Source organism: Lissotriton vulgaris, chromosome 3_1 (assembly GCF_964263255.1).
Source record: "Lissotriton vulgaris chromosome 3_1, aLisVul1.2, whole genome shotgun sequence".
NCBI classification, from domain to species: Eukaryota; Metazoa; Chordata; class Amphibia; order Caudata; family Salamandridae; genus Lissotriton; species Lissotriton vulgaris.
The window spans coordinates 1,900,081,200-1,900,099,916 of record NC_141689.1 but is presented as its reverse complement, the minus strand read 5'-3'; the positions used below and the strand labels follow the sequence as shown (position 1 = coordinate 1,900,099,916).

General features: G+C 45.3%; 1 protein-coding gene across 1 annotated transcript in view; it reads left to right on the top strand.

The window, feature by feature from the left end:
- Window positions 1–409: 409 nt before the first annotated feature.
- LOC147728597 (uncharacterized) overlaps window positions 410–18,717 on the top strand; it is a 51,201-nt gene continuing 32,893 nt past the window's right edge. Inside the window, exons 1-2 of the mRNA XM_086963822.1 lie at window positions 410–719; window positions 2,175–2,641. Coding sequence (XP_086819948.1) covers window positions 410–719; window positions 2,175–2,641 — 777 coding nt within the window. The remainder of the gene's footprint in view (window positions 720–2,174; window positions 2,642–18,717) is intronic.

Sequence of the window (18,717 nt, the reverse complement as noted above, 5' to 3'; positions counted from 1 at the left end):
TTAGATGGAAGGACAGTGAATGCTTGTGAGGATATTTGTGGGTGCCCATATAGTCAGAGTCAGTGTGACCCACAGAGTAGGTTCCGTGGCAGCACTGCTAGGCGATGTACATCAAGAGACTCACCTGCTACAGTAGCTGCACACTGAATATTAGATATGCCCCATCAGTGCCCTCTACAATTACTGATTTACACACTGCTGCTGATGCATTTGTGTTGAGGCATCATGCATTTGTGTGAATGTCATTGAGACTAGGAACCACAATGTGTGCATGCAATCACTAATGTTTATGTCAAGCTGAGTGCCCTCGTGAGGGTACCAACAGTTATAGAGGGAGGGAGGTTACTGTGAGTCCTGAGTCAGTGTGTGGCTGCTGTGCTGAGAGATGCTGATTTTTCACATGTCATAAATGTTCTTTTGCCCTTCTTATTTCTCATACGTTCAGCTCAAGCCACACCAACGTAAGGCCGTGTGGAGGGCCATAGCAGCAAAGGTGCGAGCCCTGGGAGTATCAAACAGACGACACACACTCTGTCACAAGAGGTGGGACGACATCAGCCAGCTGGCTAAGCAAGTGGCAGAGATGACCTTGGAGATGCTACCACGCACAGGGCATTTGGCACGGCGAACCATGACTCCGCAGATGGGAAGCATACTGGCAGTGACCAATCCAGACCTGGCTGCACGTCTGAAGGGGCATCAGCTGCAAGACAGAGATGGTGAGTATCTGGGGAGGGATAGTGTGTCTGGGAGTGGATGCATGTGTACAGGGCCTGTGGCAGCGGTGACACATATGATGTGCGTGTGTTGCCATGCTGTGATGTGTGATGTGAGTGGCGACTGCCATGTGTGCCTGTATGAGGCATTGGCCCACCATGGCCTTACTGCGCTGCTCCTGCCTGCAGTCCTCAATCCGTGACAGATTTATTGTGGCCACATGGTCACTCTTCATTGGGATGGTGTGGGGAGTCCATATTGTGCCGAACTGCAGTGTCCACTTCATGAGTGTGACTCCATGTCTGTCTACTTTGCATGCACCATTCTGTTTGAGGACCACACATCTGATGACAATGTGAACACAGATTGGCACATGGTGCTTTCTGTGGCCTGGTTGGCATCGTGGCATGTGAAGTGAGTACAGGTGTGTGTGGTAGTCAAGTCAAGTCAAAGAATTTATATAGCGCACTACATACCCAGAGGGTCTCAAGGCGCTTAGGGAGGGGAGGAGGATTACTTGTCAAATATCCACGTTTTAAGTTGCTTTCTGAATGCTAGGTGGTTCTGGGTAAGGCGAAGGTAAGTGGGGAGTGAGTTCCATGTTTTAGCTGCCAGGTATGAGACGGATCTACCTCCCATGGTGGTCTTGTTGATGCGAGGTACGGTGGCGGGCGCTTGGCTGGAAGAACGTAGTTGGCGGGAGGGGGTGTAGAAGGACAGTCGTGAGTTGAGGCATTCTGGTCCGATATCGTAGAGTGATTTGTGTGCGTGGGTTAGAAGTCGGAAAGTGATCCTCTTATTGACGGGTAGCCAGTGGAGGTTTTTCAGGTGACCAGAGATGTGTTCGTTACGCGGGATGTCTAATATGATCCTGGCTGAGGCGTTTTGGATTCGTTGGAGTTTTTTCTGGAGTTTAGCGGTAGTACCTGCGTAGAGGGTGTTTCCGTAGTCCAGTCGGCTCGTGACCAGAGCATGGGTGACTGTTTTTCTGGTTTCGGTGGGGATCCAGCTAAATGTTTTTTTGAGCATGCGAAGAATGTTGAAGCAGGATGAGGAGACGGCGCTGACTTGTCTGTTCATTGAAAGTGAAGAATACAGGATAACGCCTAGGTTCCGTGCGTGGTCTGTCGGGATGGGTGCTTTTCCTCTTGTTCAATGTATAGCTGTCAGTGGTGATGAGTGTAGTGGCAACATCATGTCCATGGGGCAGGTGTAAGTGGGGTCGGGGCACTCCATCCACTGGCAGGGTGTTGTGATGTTTGGCATCGACATGGCTCACTCCAGGCAGTTTGTGGGCATGACAGGCACTGTTGTGGAATATATGGTGTGTATCTGAATAGTGATTGCAGGGTGTGATGATTGGCATGTAGCCCAAGGCCTGTACAGTGCTGCATTGATCTGTAATCGTGTAACAAGATGATGACACTTACACGACCCTGTTTCTCTCACTAATGCAGAATCGCAAGACAGCACGGCGGAACATGATCCGGAGACAAGTGGTGGCGAGACCAGCACGACAGCGACAGTGGAGCCTAGTGAGACTGAGCCAAGTGAGAGTGAGCTAAACAGCACTTCTGAGGGTGACAGGAGTATGCAGGAGGAATCCGTGGCTGAGAGACAGAGTACCATTTCATCTGATGCCAGCGGTGATGCATCCATGTTAGCAGGCACAGGGGATGGGGAGTCTGCTGCTGCATCTGACAACCAGCAGCCAGTGCCCAGCCTCCCATCCACTTCCTCTGGTGCTGGCCGTGTCCTTGTTACTAAGAGGGGAAGAGTGACATTCACACATGGCACTGCTGCCCCTGCAGCTGTCACCCCTGCTGCCCTCAGTGCAGAGTGCGTAGAGGTCCTGCGCCAAATATGCGTGGGCCAGACCGCCCTGCTCAATGCCTTCAGTGCACACAATAACAAATTAGGCCAGGTGATTGCATTCATGGAGGGCATACACTCTGACGTGGGTGGGCTACACCGTACAGTCCAGGCATTGTCAGCCACAGTCACAGCAGCCCTCCGACAAGCACATGCTTCCATTGAAGCTCATGTGCCTGCGACGACCAGCCATTCAGTGGCCACATCAGATCACAGTCCCTTCTTGGCAACTACATCACCTACAAGATACAACACTAGGAGCACACGTCAGTCCCAAACAAAACAATAACATCCACAGACTCCATCCCCGAAGAAGAGCAGGGCCCCCCAATATGCACAGACAAGGAAAAGTCACAGGAGAGCAATGCCAGAAGATCATTGTGGCAGACATCAGGCTCATTTGATGCAGAGGCATCTCCAGTAATTGACTGTCCTATGCCCACAGAGGATGTGCGGCATGTTATGAGTACACCGGGGGGGAGCAGAGGGACACAACCACCCGCCACATCAACCCCAAAACAAAGTACATCGAGGAATGTGGAGTAGAGCCCTGTTGTGACCAGCCCAGTCATTGAGGCAGAGGAGAGCCCTGTTGTGACCAGCCCAGTCATTGAGGCAGAGGAGAGCCCTGTTGTGACAAGCCCAGTCATTGAGGCAGAGGAGAGCCCTGTTGTGACCAGCCTAGTCATTGAGGCAGAGGAGAGCCCTGTTGTGACCCGCCCAGTCATTGAGGCAGAGGGGAGCCCTGTTGTGACCAGCCCAGCGATTAAGGGAAAGGAGGGCAGTGTTGGGTCCAGGCCAGTGATCAAGGGAAAGGAGGCCAGTGTTGTGTCCAGGCCAGTGATCAAGGGAAAGGAGGCCAGTGTTGGGTCCAGGCCAGTGATCAAGGGAAAGGAGTCCAGTGTTGGTTCCAGGCCAGTGATCAAGGGAAAGGAGGCCAGTGTTGGGTCCAGGCCAGCAATCAAGGGGAAGGAGGCCAGTGTTGTGACCAGCTCTGGCAAGAAGGGACAGGAGGGCACTGTAAACACCACCCCTGGGGGAAGTGGGAAGGTGGGCACTGTAGGGGGTACACCTTCCGGAGAGGGTAAGGTGGTTCGGAGGCGTAGCCAGCCAAAGCGTTCTGCAGGATCAAGCACATCACCAGAGGGAGTGGCAGTGTCTGCCCCTGATGTGGGACAGTTGGTGTGTGTGCCTATTGTGCCATCACCATTTCCCATCAACCCCAAAACAGGGAAGCCTTTTCATGTACCATTCACCCCTCCAACCTCTCCCACCCACACTGTGTCAGGGGTGTGCATGACTCCACCTCCACGTGCCACTGTGCCACCTGGTCCACACAACCCTCCACCTTGCAGACCACATCACATGGGCCTCTTTCAGCCCAGTTAAGTGCGCCTGCTGTCCACAAAACACAGCCAGGTCCCAGTCCTCATGACAGCCAGGAGTGAGTTGTCAACACACTCATGCGCCTGTGCCCCACACAAGTGTGCTAGTGAAGACCATTGTTTGCGACCTGTGTGTGTTGCTGGCCCTGTTGCTCTGGTGTGCTGTACTCTCCCCTGTGCAGCCTCTCGTGTACTTGCTGTCTCACCTGCCATGGACTCTGAGCCTGTTGCTCTGATGTGCTGTACTCTCCCCTGTGCAGCCTCTCATGTACTTGCTGTCTCACCTGCCATGGACTCTGAGCCTGTTGCTCTGATGTGCTGTACTCTCCCCTGCCATGGACTCTGGGCCTGTTGCTCTGATGTGCTGTACTCAACCCTGTGCAGCCTCTCATGTACTTGCTGTCTCACCTCCCATGGACTCTGGGCCTGTTGCTCTGATGTGCTGTACTCTCCCCTGTGCAGAATCTCATGTACTTGCTGTCTCACCTGCCATGGACTCTGGGCCTGTTGCTCTGATGTGCTGTACTCTCCCCTGTGCAGCCTCTCATGTACTTGCTGTCTCACCTGCCATGGACTATGGGCCTGTTGTTCTTATGTGCTGTACTCTCCCCTGTGCAGCCTCTTGTGTACTTGCTGTTTCCCCTGCCATGGACTCTGGCCTTATTGTTTGTGTTTCACTTGTCCTTAGTCTCTGCCATTTGTACATGATTTTGTGGCTTTCTGTTGTCTACTGATGTTGTATTGCTAGTTCTGTGCAATTTGTGAATAAATACAGTTACTTCTGGTGTGTGTTTTATCAGTCTCCTTGCTGAATACAGTCATTTTCTTGTTTGCATTAGCTTGACTGTGTAACATGCTCTATTCATCATTTCAACCTTGCAAGGCTCTTTGTAGCCATCTGATTTGTAAACAGGGGTGTCAGGGTCTTGAGTCCATTCTGCCACTACTGATGTTGTACCCTGTGATGGCTATTTTACAGGACTGCAGTTCTCTTGTTGGTGATTTACTAATGTTGCATACACTGTTCACAGGTCATGTTGGGGGACACAGGCAGCACAGGGTGGGCTGCGGTTCAGTGGGTTTGTTGCTGGCTGTGATGTCATGAGGTAAGTTTGTGTTTTCCTTTATTTATGCCCAGGCGTGTATGTGTATAGTCATCTTGTTTTGGACATTAGTCCTGGTGGCATGGCTTACACGTCATGTATGGTGTTGGGTGTAGCAGAGGCGTGCAGTGTGAAGGGTGTAAGTTTGTAGTGTATGCATGTGTGCCCCTGTATAGTGTGAGAGACACATGTGTCAGCCAGGAGTTGTATGCCTGTTGTTTGTTTTCTCTTTACCTGTGTGGATGGTTGTATGCAATTGTGTGGGCTGTGGGAGTACACTGGTGTTGTGTGTTCCTTGTCACCCAATCTTACATTGCCTGGGTCCCTGGCTGTGTGTTGTGTGTGGCTGTGTGTGTATTGTGCTTGTTGTTACAGTGGGGCTCTTGTGTGGATTGTCCTTATTGCGCGAAGTTACAGGTTGGCATTAGTTTTGAAGACATAAAGTCAAGGTATGGTCTACCCCAAGACCTCAGAAATTTCGTGCCCTACTTCAGGAAGGAGGTGTAGGTGTTTTTACTCATTAGAAAAATGCTTAATGGAAAGTGGTTCTGACTTGCCGTTACCCAGCTTGCATTGACAGCTATCATCCCAGTGCAAGCCTTTCTCTTTCTGTATGCTTGCTATTTTTCCATTCAGGTAAATCAATGAGAAGAAGCCTCATTCTGTGGCATCTGTAATATATTATGTGTGTTCTATTGAAAAAGCTATGCACATGATATTTCTTTCGTTTGTAACTGATCAACGCTTCCTGCCATCATACTGTGACTGCCATTCATTAGTTGAACAACCCTTATATTGCTATGTTACATACAATGTCACTTTGCTTCTTTATTTAGTTATGCATAGCTTACCCAATGGAATGCATTAGGAAGTAGTTGTCTCTGAATATATCTTGTTTACCAAAATAATGATGGGTTCAGAAAGTCAAAGTCAAAGTCAAATTATGCTTTATTCGATTTTAGAAGAAATACAAAATGATAAAAGCAGCAGTAAAAATAATATTCAAATTCATGCAGAGTCCTCCCTAAAATACATCATTCTAAACAAACAATAAATAAAAACTGTACATCTGCAATATATAAAAGAATATGCCTTACAAAATGGCACTTATTTCTTTCCATGCTATGGCTAACAAGTTATTACATTCCACTTCTTCAATATGCTCTTTAAAAGACCAGTCATAATTACAGTGCAATATTTATTATCCAATTGTTGCAAAGATAAATGAGCTGGGCGATATTGCCACCATGCACCCTGTTTCAAGTATTGCTTAATCCACCTTACTCGTTCTTGAATGTAGTAATTACAAAATAATACCACGTGGATTGTCATTTGCTGGGAGACATTGTCACCAGGGCAGAGTGCCAAATCCCTAGACCAGTCATTTTTATTTGGAAACGTCACTAGGCGATGACAATATTAAAATCTAAACCGTGTTAGGATGTATCTATCAAAACCCCTCAGGCAATAACACAATAGGTTTGAATCCTATAACAGGCCAGAGTCATCTGATGTTGGATGACAGATTTTTGATTAATTTCCACTGTTAATCTTAACAGTTCAAAGTGACTCAAGCATAATTGGTTTAATGCCTTTTTTGGATATTGCACATACCTCCTCAGGATTGTCATATTACTCCGGTTTACTTAAATCATAAAAAGCTTTCTAATATAAGTTCTGCATGACAATTAAAAACAGATGCACTCTGTGGGACCGCAAGAATATATCTTAAAAGGATGTTTTTAACAATTTGAATGGACGCCACATTAAAAAAAAACAGATACCCGCCCCGTACATTGCTATGCTCCTGCACTTTGCTATATATATTTTTATTAGGATCTCTTAGGTATCTTCCTATTTTTTGTGCAAAGTTCATCAGTGCCATGGTCGATCTTCTGAATGAGAGGGTCCTGCTCCTAACTGCTGGACCCCAGGAGCCTGCTCCCTCTAGGAGTACACCTAGATATGAAAAGGTTTTAGTATATTCGATATTAACATCACCCACTGCTAGGTTCCTGGCCTTATTTTGTCCTTTTCTGCACATCATCGCAAATGTTTTTTTAGCGTTGAGTTTTAGGCCCCTACTGGCCATAAACTCAATATAAGTGGAAAGTGCTTTCCGGATGCCAATCTTAGTTCTGGCCATTAGAACCGCATCATCCGTGTAGACAAGGGAGACGACCTGCTTGTTGTTATGTCTAGGAGAGTCTATTACATTGGCCCTCAATTCCTCCTCCAAAGTGTTAGTATATATGGAAAAGAGGAAAGGGGCCAAAACGCAGCCTTGTCTAACTCCCCTCTCTACGCTGAATGATTTGGTGCATTCTCCCTTGAGGCCATATCTCACTTTGGCTGCACCTCCTGAGTACAATTGTCTTAAAAATTGCACAATAGCTGGCTCAACCCGTATGTCCTCAAGAGTGCTTGATAGCTTGTTGTGCTCAACACAATCAAAGGCGGCCGTAAGGTCTGCGAATATTACATACAGGCGCCCAGTCTTTGCTTGTGTGTACTTCCCTTGGAATAGTGTAAAGTTTAAAATCTGCTCTACCATGCCCATCCCTTCCCTAAACCCATATTGAACAGGGCTTAAAATGTTATTTTCTTCAGCCCAAATTTGGAGTTTCTTAATACCACCCTTCCTGCCACTTTCATTAGAGATTCCAAAAGTGATATTGGCCTGTAACTAGAAGGGTTTTCATGGTCCCCTTTTTTGTAGATGGGTACGATCACTGATTCGGACCAAGATTTTATGAACCCTTCTGAACACCAAGCCTCCAAAACTCGTGTCAGAAATGGGGCCCAAAGATCACTGGTCGTCTTAAATAAATCAATTGGAATCCCATCGACCAGGGGCCTTATTTCCTTTACTTTGATTGATTGCCAATAATATTTCCTCAAGGGCGATCTCAATTGCGATCAGTAATTGTGCCTGTTTATATGCTTCTGCCTCCCAATTCCCAGAATGGCTTACAACACCATTTTTCTCCTTGCTATAGACCTTGGAAAAGAATTGGATCCAATTATTGTCATCAATAGCAATTTCCAGCCTTGCACTTTTCCCTATTTATGAAAAAAGGGGCATTCACCACATGCCAAAATGAACAAGAATCTCTACACTGGGAGGTCTGTTACAAATTAGCCCACGCATGTTCTTTTATTTCTGTTTTTTGATTTTTTTCTTGCTAGGTTATAGGCCTTCCTATAAGCTCTAATTTTCTCACCATCCCTAATTGGTGTCCTAAGTGCAGCCTTAAGAAGTATGGGTGTTTTTGTACACTGGCTGTCAAATCATCCATTCCCCTTTATTTGTTTCTTATTAATAGGGGTAATCATGATCTTTTGGATAGTTTGTGTAATCTGCATGAAAGCTTTTAGTACATCGGCATAAGAAGTGTCCTTGTTTAGGCATGTCAAACTAGGTGTCAGAGCCTTAGTTACTATATTTTTGTTTGTCAACATAGGATCTTTTGACCCCCATCGAAAAGCCATTTTGTCAGGACAACACTAGATCTTGAGCCCATACCAAACGCTCTATAGTAGAACTAGTGTTATTGCCAGGTAGTAATATATCAACACAAAGGGGCAGGTGATCACTTAATCCAGTTGGGTGAGTCACACATTTTTCCCCAAATTGGCATAACGTATTGGCATGATGATAAAATCAATCACAATTCTAAAACCCGTCCAATATAAGTAGGGGCAACATTGGCAGTTTTAGAACACATTGTATTTACAAACCCAAGATCGAGCGTTGCTACAATTTCGTTAAATTTCTCCCCCTCTATCCGTATGAACAAAATGCTTAGTGAATCCATTCTCATCTTTGTTATTTTTGCCTATCCCACACAAATGCTTGTGTTAAAGTCCCCTCCCCATATCAGGATTACCTCTTTCCCCTTAGCGATTACTTGATCGGTTAGGTCCTCACTGAGGCTTTTTAACACATCCGCATACTTATCTTGGTTGATATTATTGTAAAAGTTTACAATTAACAACTTTATGTGTGATGGCAGAAGAATGGAGACCATTTGATAGTAGGGAGTACTTTTAGTCATTTTAATATTCTGGACTATAAGCATGTTTGATATATAAACATGTATACCCCCCTTATTTCTCCCATAAGATGACCGTAATGCAGGGACATGGAATGTTTTATAACCGTCCCGATGTTGCTCGGATATTAACCATGTCTCTTGTAGACATAAAATATCATAATTTCGGACAAAATCACCCCAAACAATGTTTGCAACTTTTGAATCAAGGCCACAAATATTACAGGATAGAATTTTGACAGACCCAAAATTAGGTGTAGAACTAGTGACCTTGTCATATTCTTTACCTGCATATTCCCGCGTTGTTTCCACTCGAATGGGGCTATCAATAAATGTTCTATCTATGGTAGACCAGTTCAGGGGAACCCCTTTTTCGTTAATAGTTGGTTCATCCGGGATTATAGCTAAATTAACAGTAAACAAAGGATCATTTTTCATGTGAGTTTCTTGGTAATTTTTCTGTGCCTGGTTCTTGGAGGGTACCAACTTCAATAAACAGGAGACAAGAGCCCCACTCTGACAAACTTGTTGGTCAATTTGGCATAACGTATTGGCATGATGATAAAATCAATCACAGTTCTAAAACCCGTCCAATATAAGTAGGGGCAACATTGGCAGTTTTAGAACACATTGTATTTACAAACCCAAGATCGAGCGTTGCTACAATTTCGTTAAATTTCTCCCCCTCTATCCGTATGAACAAAATGCTTAGTGAATCCATTCTCATCTTTGTTATTTTTGCCTATCCCACACAAATGCTTGTGTTAAAGTCCCCTCCCCATATCAGGATTACCTCTTTCCCCTTAGCGGTTACTTGATCGGTTAGGTCCTCACTGAGGCTTTTTAACACATCCGCATACTTATCTTGGTTGATATTATTGTAAAAGTTTACAATTAACAACTTTATGTGTGATGGCAGAAGAATGGAGACCATTTGATAGTAGGGAGTACTTTTAGTCATTTTAATATTCTGGACTATAAGCATGTTTGATATATAAACATGTATACCCCCCTTATTTCTCCCATAAGATGACCGTAATGCAGGGACATGGAATGTTTTATAACCGTCCCGATGTTGCTCGGATATTAACCATGTCTCTTGTAGACATAAAATATCATAATTTCGGACAAAATCACCCCAAACAATGTTTGCAACTTTTGAATCAAGGCCACAAATATTACAGGATAGAATTTTGACAGACCCAAAATTAGGTGTAGAACTAGTGACCTTGTCATATTCTTTACCTGCATATACCCGCGTTGTTTCCACTCGAATGGGGCTATCAATAAATGTTCTATCTATGGTAGACCAGTTCAGGGGAACCCCTTTTTCGTTAATAGTTGGTTCATCCGGGATTATAGCTAAATTAACAGTAAACAAAGGATCATTTTTCATGTGAGTTTCTTGGTAATTTTTCTGTGCCTGGTTCTTGGAGGGTACCAACTTCAAAAAACAGGAGACAAGAGCCCCACTCTGACAAACTTGTTGGTCAATTTCTTTTCCCGGATTGTTATCCATATTCCTTTTTAACTCGCGGCTATCCTTTTCACAGATATGGCCATCATGTCAATCCACATCCTCTAAATACTGCAACAATTCAAATCTATTTTTTACCGCTATATTGTAGGTCTGGTTGTTTACATAGTGGGGGTTACCCAAGTACGGGTTTCGCCTCTCAGTCATACATGGGCGATAGAAAAATCCCATGGGGAGGACATTTATTTGTTCCCTACTCAGTATATTAGTTCCAGAGCGGTTCAAGATTTTACGAACCAGAACAGGGGAACCCAGGTTGAAACTACACAATCTCCCATTAGGACCTTCCTACCCATGCATACCCAGGAGACCCGTCTCACCATCTTAAATGCCTTGAACATCTACTTCGTTAAGCCGTTCTTATTGCCCAGGTGGTGGATGGACTTATACCGCAAGGTTGCCCATGATTCTTTGTCATGCTCATTTATCAATGGGACATTTGCTAAGATGATAGTGTAGGAGGCCGTGGCGGGTGGGAGATTTAAAGTATTGGTTTCTCGATGGACCCCTTGGGGAGTCGATGCTACATCCCTTTGATCTAAATTAAAAAAATTAGTCGGCAACATCCCCTTATTTTCTTTATTAATACCTCCTACTCCCCCCATTCCTTCGTGATTAAATGGCCCATTGCCCTTTGATACAGTACCCTCCCTTAATGATTGTAATACGTTGCTGTGGTCATTACCTCCATGGATTACAGTGCGGGAAGTCTTCACAATACCTTTTTTGCCACCCTCCGTTCCATTCAACATAGGTAATCTAGAAGCTAATTTGCTTATTTTGTTCATGATGGTAATTTGGCTTAACTCTATCTGGCTTAACCTGTTCTCCTTTGGATCAATAGGAGCCCTTATGTTAATGGTTACAGCAGAAAAAAGACTCTCAATTTCAGGAGCAATGTTATTATTTCCTTGCCCCTTATGGTTACTTTTACAGGTTATATTGTTTTTTGCCTGATTTACCCTTTTCCTTACTTTGGTGGCCCCTGTAGCTGTCTTCGTCGACACAGAATTTTTTACAGGGGCAAGATATTTATGGGTTGGGGTATTTACATGGACCACAGGTGGGAGACTTATAGGTCGAACTTTCTTGATCTTAGTACAGGCTCTCTTAGATGGTGGAAGCGATGACACATAAGGGTCGTCTGACGAGATCTCATCTCCACCTATAAGGATACAGCCATTTATCACATCCGTGGGTATTTTGGGGGATTAATCAACTCAGGAGACAATTCTCGAAGGGAGCCTGATGTCCTGCTGCATTCCGCAGAATTTAAGGGCTCCTTGTCCTTTGTTAGGGCATCTTCAACACTGGATATTTGCTTTTCAATTGCTCCCACCGCCCGGTTAAATATTTCATTAACGACATATTGTATGATTTCAACTTCAAAGTAGATTGCCCAAAAATCGATTTATTCAGCTTCCTTTTTGCTATCTCTTTTTATTATTATACCAAGCACGTATACCAGAGCTAGATCAGTAATAAAAGTTAAATCTTCGACTATAAATATATACTAGGAGTCACAATTTTAGCTTGGCAATTGATCCATTAAAATAAAATCAATTAAAAAACAAAACCAAGGAACAGGGCCCAGCCCAGCCTCCTCCACGCTGTTTCAGCCCACCTTTTAACCAGACAGTCAGTACCAGACACAGATATATAGAATGTACAATTAGAACACACTCAGTTCCACACTCAGTCCCTGAATGCGGTCACTCTTGTAGGTAAATAGTTTCTGTGATATTTGGGTATATATTTGTAAGAAGGAGAATCTTACAGTCTCACTTAGCCATCCCACGTAGATCTCAAAGGGAGGGACCAAGAGGGTAGGTTCGGCCCTGCCTCTTCCAGCTTCTAACACGCATAGGAAAGGCCCGCCGTTGTCCTGGGCTTTGCCCGTGCGCGTCCCGCACAGCGCGGGCTCACCGGTGCTTTTGTAGGTGGCGCTGGTGCTCTCGTGGCCGCATTGCCTTCTGGGGGTTGTAGTGCCCCGGCAGTCCGCGCGAGAGAAGGTGATGATGGTTTGGGCACTGGGAAGGCTTCGCCTCAAGGTCCATTGTCGGCACAAAGGTGAGAAAGCAATTTAGCTGGCAAAAAGGAAATCAGGAATCCGTTAAAACTGTTAGAGCGCCCAGAGAGGGTTCAGATATTAGAAACAGTATTAGTATGTCATAATATGCTATGAAGTGTGTGTGGCTTCTGTATCTGAAACCTTATAAAAGCTGTGCTATTTTGTAGATGAGCCAAAAACTGTCCTGGTCTTTTATCTGAGCAGATGGTACACTACCCTGTTTATTGACCTAACACTTAGGGCCTGATTATGAGTTTGGTGGTGTGGGCTGCCACATTACCGTCCCGCTTAATATGAGTTATCTCGTGGTCTGGTGGGTGGTCCTTTGGCATCACCACAGTGGTGCCTATTAAAAATGCACCGCAATGGGAGCGCCAAAGCCCATTCCTGCACGGCATGGACTGTACATGCTGTGCAGGAAAGGGTGCATCCAGATAGGGGGCCACACCATTTGCCCCCCTGCATGTTTTCCATAACCTTGAGAGAACAAGGGCCCTGTAGGGTTCCCTAAGTGTCCTCACCACCACCCTTTTCATGGCAGGCTCTACGCCATGAAAAGAGTGGACTGTGAGGAAACTCGTAATTTGCTTGGTTGTGCCACAGCATGACCACCAGCATATTGCTGCCCTCTGGCTACTGTGAAACCAGCAGAGATCGCTGATACTTGGTGGTTGTGGCCGTCCTATTGTGGCCTGATCGCTGTACTCTCGAGACGGTTGTTGGACCACTTGTGGGTTGCTCCACGACAGCCACTGTACACGGACTGCCAAACTCGTAATCAGTCCTTAGTCTTCCGATGGGATTTCTGCAGACTAACATTATATTAGTCATGCAGTAGGATTATACTTTGATTGTTTGCAGTAATGCTAATTCCTAAATGGCTGAATAATTATGTTTTATTTATTATTTATTGTTTTTTGTAATTAATATATTTCTGAATAAACTTATACAATCTTAACCTAGAACAGTCGTCTCATGCAGGTTTGCTTATGAGCCTTGGGCTAGTCTCATTAAGACTCACAGATGACCATTACATCACCAGAGGCATTTAAAGCTAGAGCTTTATATTTTAGTTCTATACATTAGAGTCTTGCCCCTTCTTTCTCCCCAAATTAAACACCAAGACACTTTTATGCTGGGGCCGATTCACGTTTTGGGTTGCTCAATGAACATTGGACTTGTGTAGAAATTTTCTCCTGCTAAAGAAAGCAATTTTTTTAAAGTTGGTAATTGGTTTGTTTATGAGACAGAAATATTCCAAAGCCAGAAGGTTTATTTGAATTCCAATTGATGTTTGGTCTAAAAGGACAGTGCTGTCAGCACAATGTAAAAAGGGTAGTGGAAGATTTCCAAATTGGGGGGAGGGGAAGATTTACTTTGAGAAAAAAAATGCGAAGGTCAGCGGTAAATTAAATAAAAGTACAGACAGTAAACATTCTTTTGGACCTGATTTAAAATAGGCATAGCTTATGTGAATAAAGATGAACCCAATTCGACATTTACCCATGTTTCATTATTAAGGGAAATAACTTCACTCAGCAAAATTCTCAAATTCCTCATGTTTAATTTTTGTCACAGTGTGTTAAGGTCCACCTTATTGAACGTTGTTTAAAAGTCACAAAAGCAGCATAGAAGAAACAACCCTCAGTATGTCTGGTATGAATCAGGTCTGATAGTGTCATAAAAGTATCTTCTATTCCACACTGCCCACCTAATAGATGGACTTATAACAAGGGATATCTTTCTCATCAATCACAAAGGCTTCAAAGTCTTATAACAGTACCTTAATTATTATTATTATTATTATTTTATTATTATTATTATTAAAGGGGTTTGTAAAGCGCCTGGTGACGCCTCCCGGCGTGTCCCCGCGCTGTGGAGAGAGAGTCTTAGGAGGGCGGATACAGAAAACAGGCAGCTAGAGAGTGAAAAGATAGGTTTTCAACAATTTTATGAAGGAAGCCTCATTTTTATCTAGTCTGATGTTCATGGGGAGGGTATTCCACTTCTTAGCTGCAAGAGTGCGGAAGGACCTACCTCCCATTCTAGCTTTTTTTGGGAGCGATGTTTTAAGCGGACCCATTCCCTTGGAACGAAGGGATCTGTTAGGCTCGTACGGTAAAGCTAGATAGGACATGTAGGAGGGGGCTTTTTGATGGATAATCCTGTGGCACCAGAGGAGTGCTTTGAATAGTATCCTCTTACCGATAGGCAACCAGTGGAGGGTAGCCAGGGAAGGTCTGGAAGGAGCTCTTCGGGGGAGTCTTAGCACTAGGCGTGCAGCTGAGTTTTGCAAGACTTGTAATCTTCTGATGTTTTTTTCAGAAGTGCCCAGCAGCAGCACGTTGCCATAGTCTATTCGGGAGGTAATGAGTGCCTGAGTCATGGTGCGCCTGGAGTTCAAAGGGAGCAAGTCCAGGGTGCGATTAAGAGTTTTCATGACTCCAAAGCACTTACCTACTGTTTTTTTGACATGGCTGTCATAGGAGAGCTTGTTGTCTATCCAGACACCCAAGTTCTTAGCTTCCTGACTGGGAGTTGGTAAGGGTCCCAGACAGGTAGGCCACCAGTCTTTAGTCCATTTTGTGTCTTTTCCTCCTATTATGAGTACCTCAGTTTTTGTGCCATTTAATTTGAGGCAGTGTTCGGTCATCCAAGCTGCAAGCTTGCTCATGCAGGATTTAAAATTGTCGGCCTCGGAGGAGGGAGCTTGAGATAGGGAGATCAGAAGTTGAGTATCGTCGGCGTAAGAGACAAGCTCTACGCCGAACGATTCGACCACCTCTGCCAACGGTGCCATGTACAGGTTGAACAGGGTGGGACTCAGGGCAGAGCCCTGAGGTACCCCCTGTTCTAATGTCATGCTGTCCGAGAGGAAAGTCCCTCTCTGGACCTGAAAACTCCTGTTGGTAAGAAAGGCCTTCAGCCATCCCAGAGCTTCTTTGGTGACCCCCGCTCTGTTTAGACACTGTAGCAAGATGGAGTGTGCTACAGTGTCAAACGCGGCGCTGAGGTCCAGCATGATGAGAGCCATGGTCTTGCCCTCGTCGGCTCCTTCCCGCAGAGTTTCAGTTGCTCTCAGGAGTGCTGTCTCTGTGGAGAAGCTCGATCTGAAGCCCGACTGCGATGTGTGAAAGGCATTTTGGGCTTCGAGATGGGCCATAAGTTGGACATTGGCTACTTTCTCTGCTAGTTTTGCTAGATAGGGTAGCAGGGAGATTGGGCGTAGGTTCTCCAATATGTCCTGACTCATGTTGGGGGTTTTTTTGATGGGGAGCACTATAGCTTTCTTCCATTCTGCAGGTAAGCAGGCAGTGGAAAAAGATATTTGGAGCATATGTCTGAAGTGGGGCTCTAAGACCGAAAGGCTGGCTGCTAAAATTTTAGGTGGAGCGGGATCTCGTGGAGAGCCGGATTTGATGCTTTTGCAAGTTGTCACTAGGATTTCAGCAGGAGGAACGGAAAAAACAGATAAGCAGGATTGTGTACGTATATGGTCTTCACTCTCTGCAAAGTCAGTACCAGGTTTTATGTTGCTAGAGAAATTAGCATATATGTTCGTGATTTTGCCAGAGAAATACTTAGCAATTTTATTACAGGTTTCCACTGAGTCATTATGGGAAGTGGAATTGGAGTCGATTATTGAGATTTCCTTGAAAATCTGGAAGAGCTCCTTCGAGGAGTTTTCAGCTTCCAAGATCCGGTTATTATAGTGAAATACTTTGGACACGCGTATCTTTTTATTATATTCTTTTTGCACTGCTTTATACCGGGCTTTGATTTCAGGGGAGAAGTTGTGACGCCATTCTCTTTCGAGCTTTTTACAAGCAGTTTTGGCAAGCTGGAGCTCCTGACTGAACCACGGGGCCGTTTTTTTAGTCCTTGTGGCGTTAGTTACAGTGCGATTAGGGGCAGTAATGTCCAGAGCTTTCGTGATGCATTCTTGTAGGTGTTCATATGCTGTCTCACAGTCGGATCCTCTAGGAGGCCCCGCGTCTTGGAGGATTTTTGTGAAAGATTCTATAGAGAAGTTTTTCCATTTCCTGCGATTATATCGCTGTGAGCTTTGTTTGTGATGCTCAGTTCCATCTAGTTGGAGTTGTATAGGGATAATGAAATGATCAGACCAGGGTACTGGCTGGGGAGATAGGGTCTAAACTCCCTTCCAGTTGCCAAATACAGGGTCCAATAAATGTCCTGTAAATGGTGTGACGGATCGTTATTTTTTAACTCTAGTTGTAGGGAGAGTAACTAGATTTGTTGTCTACCGCCTCCTTACCGAGGGGGTCGTCAAAATGGACATTTAAGTCACCTAGTACTAATATTCGTGTTTTTCTAAGTGCTAGATGGGTTAAGGCTTCCATAAGAGTAGGAGTAAAATCATAGAGCCTTCCAGGGGGACGGTACATGAGGATACCTGAGAGAGAGTGGTTCGGTCCAGTAGTGATGGTAAAAGAGCCAGCTTCACTATGGTCAACCGAGATAGGAGAGAGGGTGCATTCTAGAGGAGCTTTAGTAGCAATGGCAATACCCCCGCCTCTGCCATCCTTCCTATCCAGTCTGGAGAGGGAGTAGCCGGGAGGTAGGGCCTGAATGATGTTGGGGATCTGAGTATTCGTCCAGCCATGTTTCCGTGAGAAACAGGATTTTAATATTGTCATCTTCGAGTAGGTGAAAGATTTCTGTGCGGTGTTTTCGAAGGGATCTGCAGTTAAGCAGGGCTGCTTTTACTGTGCTTATCGCACTGTTAGTTGTTACATTATTGTCTGGGGCAAATGTGTCTATAGTACATTTCTTTAGCGATAGAGCATTCATAGAGTGTTTGCAGCATGAGGGAGTATTGGGCTGGATATCTAACAGTTCTTGTCTGCCATACCTTATGGTGGTGGATGTAGGAGAGCCAGGGTTTATGGCCCCGCGCCCCGTCCGGCCGCGGACGGGCGCAGACGGGCTTGACTTTGGCTCGACTTCGGCGCGCTTCCGGCGCGCCCGCTGCACGCGTCCGCTGCGCGGTCGCTGACCAAAGCACATTTATAGCGTAGGGAGGGGTCGCTAGAGTGCTGACCTGTGATCCCTGAGCCCGGAAGTGCAAGGCTCCTCCTCACCCTCCGCATCAAACGCCCAGGATTGGACGCGCCGGGGCGGGAGTGGGCGGAATACAAACAACCTGAAGGTGTGGTGCAGTGATACAAGTGCAATCAGGTAAACATACACTGAACGTTTTTAAAAATAGCCTTAGTCGCTAAATTAAAACAAACCGCTATGAGAACAGCGCGAGCAGTGTAACTGACAGCAGTTAAGCGCTAAGTGGATAGAGCCCGCCTCTGCCACCGGCAACACTCTTCTCCACAGCGCGAGATAACACAGCTGACCTTTAAGTAGACTTCCACTCACAGCGACGCTAGAGCGCTGACCTGTGATCCCTGAGCCCGGAAGTGCAAGGCTCCTCCTCACCCTCCGCATCAAACGCCCATGATTGGACGCGGCGGACCGGGGCGGGAGTGGGCGGAATACAAACAGCCTGAAGGTGTGGTGCAGTGATACAAGTGCAATCAGGTAAACATACACTGAACATTTTTAAAAATAGCCTTAGTCGCTAAATTAAAACAAACCTCTATGAGAACAGCGCGAGCAGTGTAACTGACAGCAGTTAAGCTCTAAGTGGATAGAGCCCGCCTCTGCCACCGGCAACACTCTTCGGAAGCTAGGAGGCAACTAGGCCCAGAAGTGGCTTTGTGAGTAAAGAAGATAGGACTTTACAGAATGTTCTGATTGTTGTGTCAAATATGAGATTTGTGAATGCATGTTGGCATGCCGAAGAAGTACAGCAATCATCGGAAACATACAGGAACTTCAGGTAGACCAAATAATCATTTGGCTAAATACCATGCACTTCAGTTCGAGCTCCTGCACTTTTAAAGTGGGTGAAGTAAATCTAAAATAATCCAGCTTTGCTGTCTTTCCATTTTTCAAATAG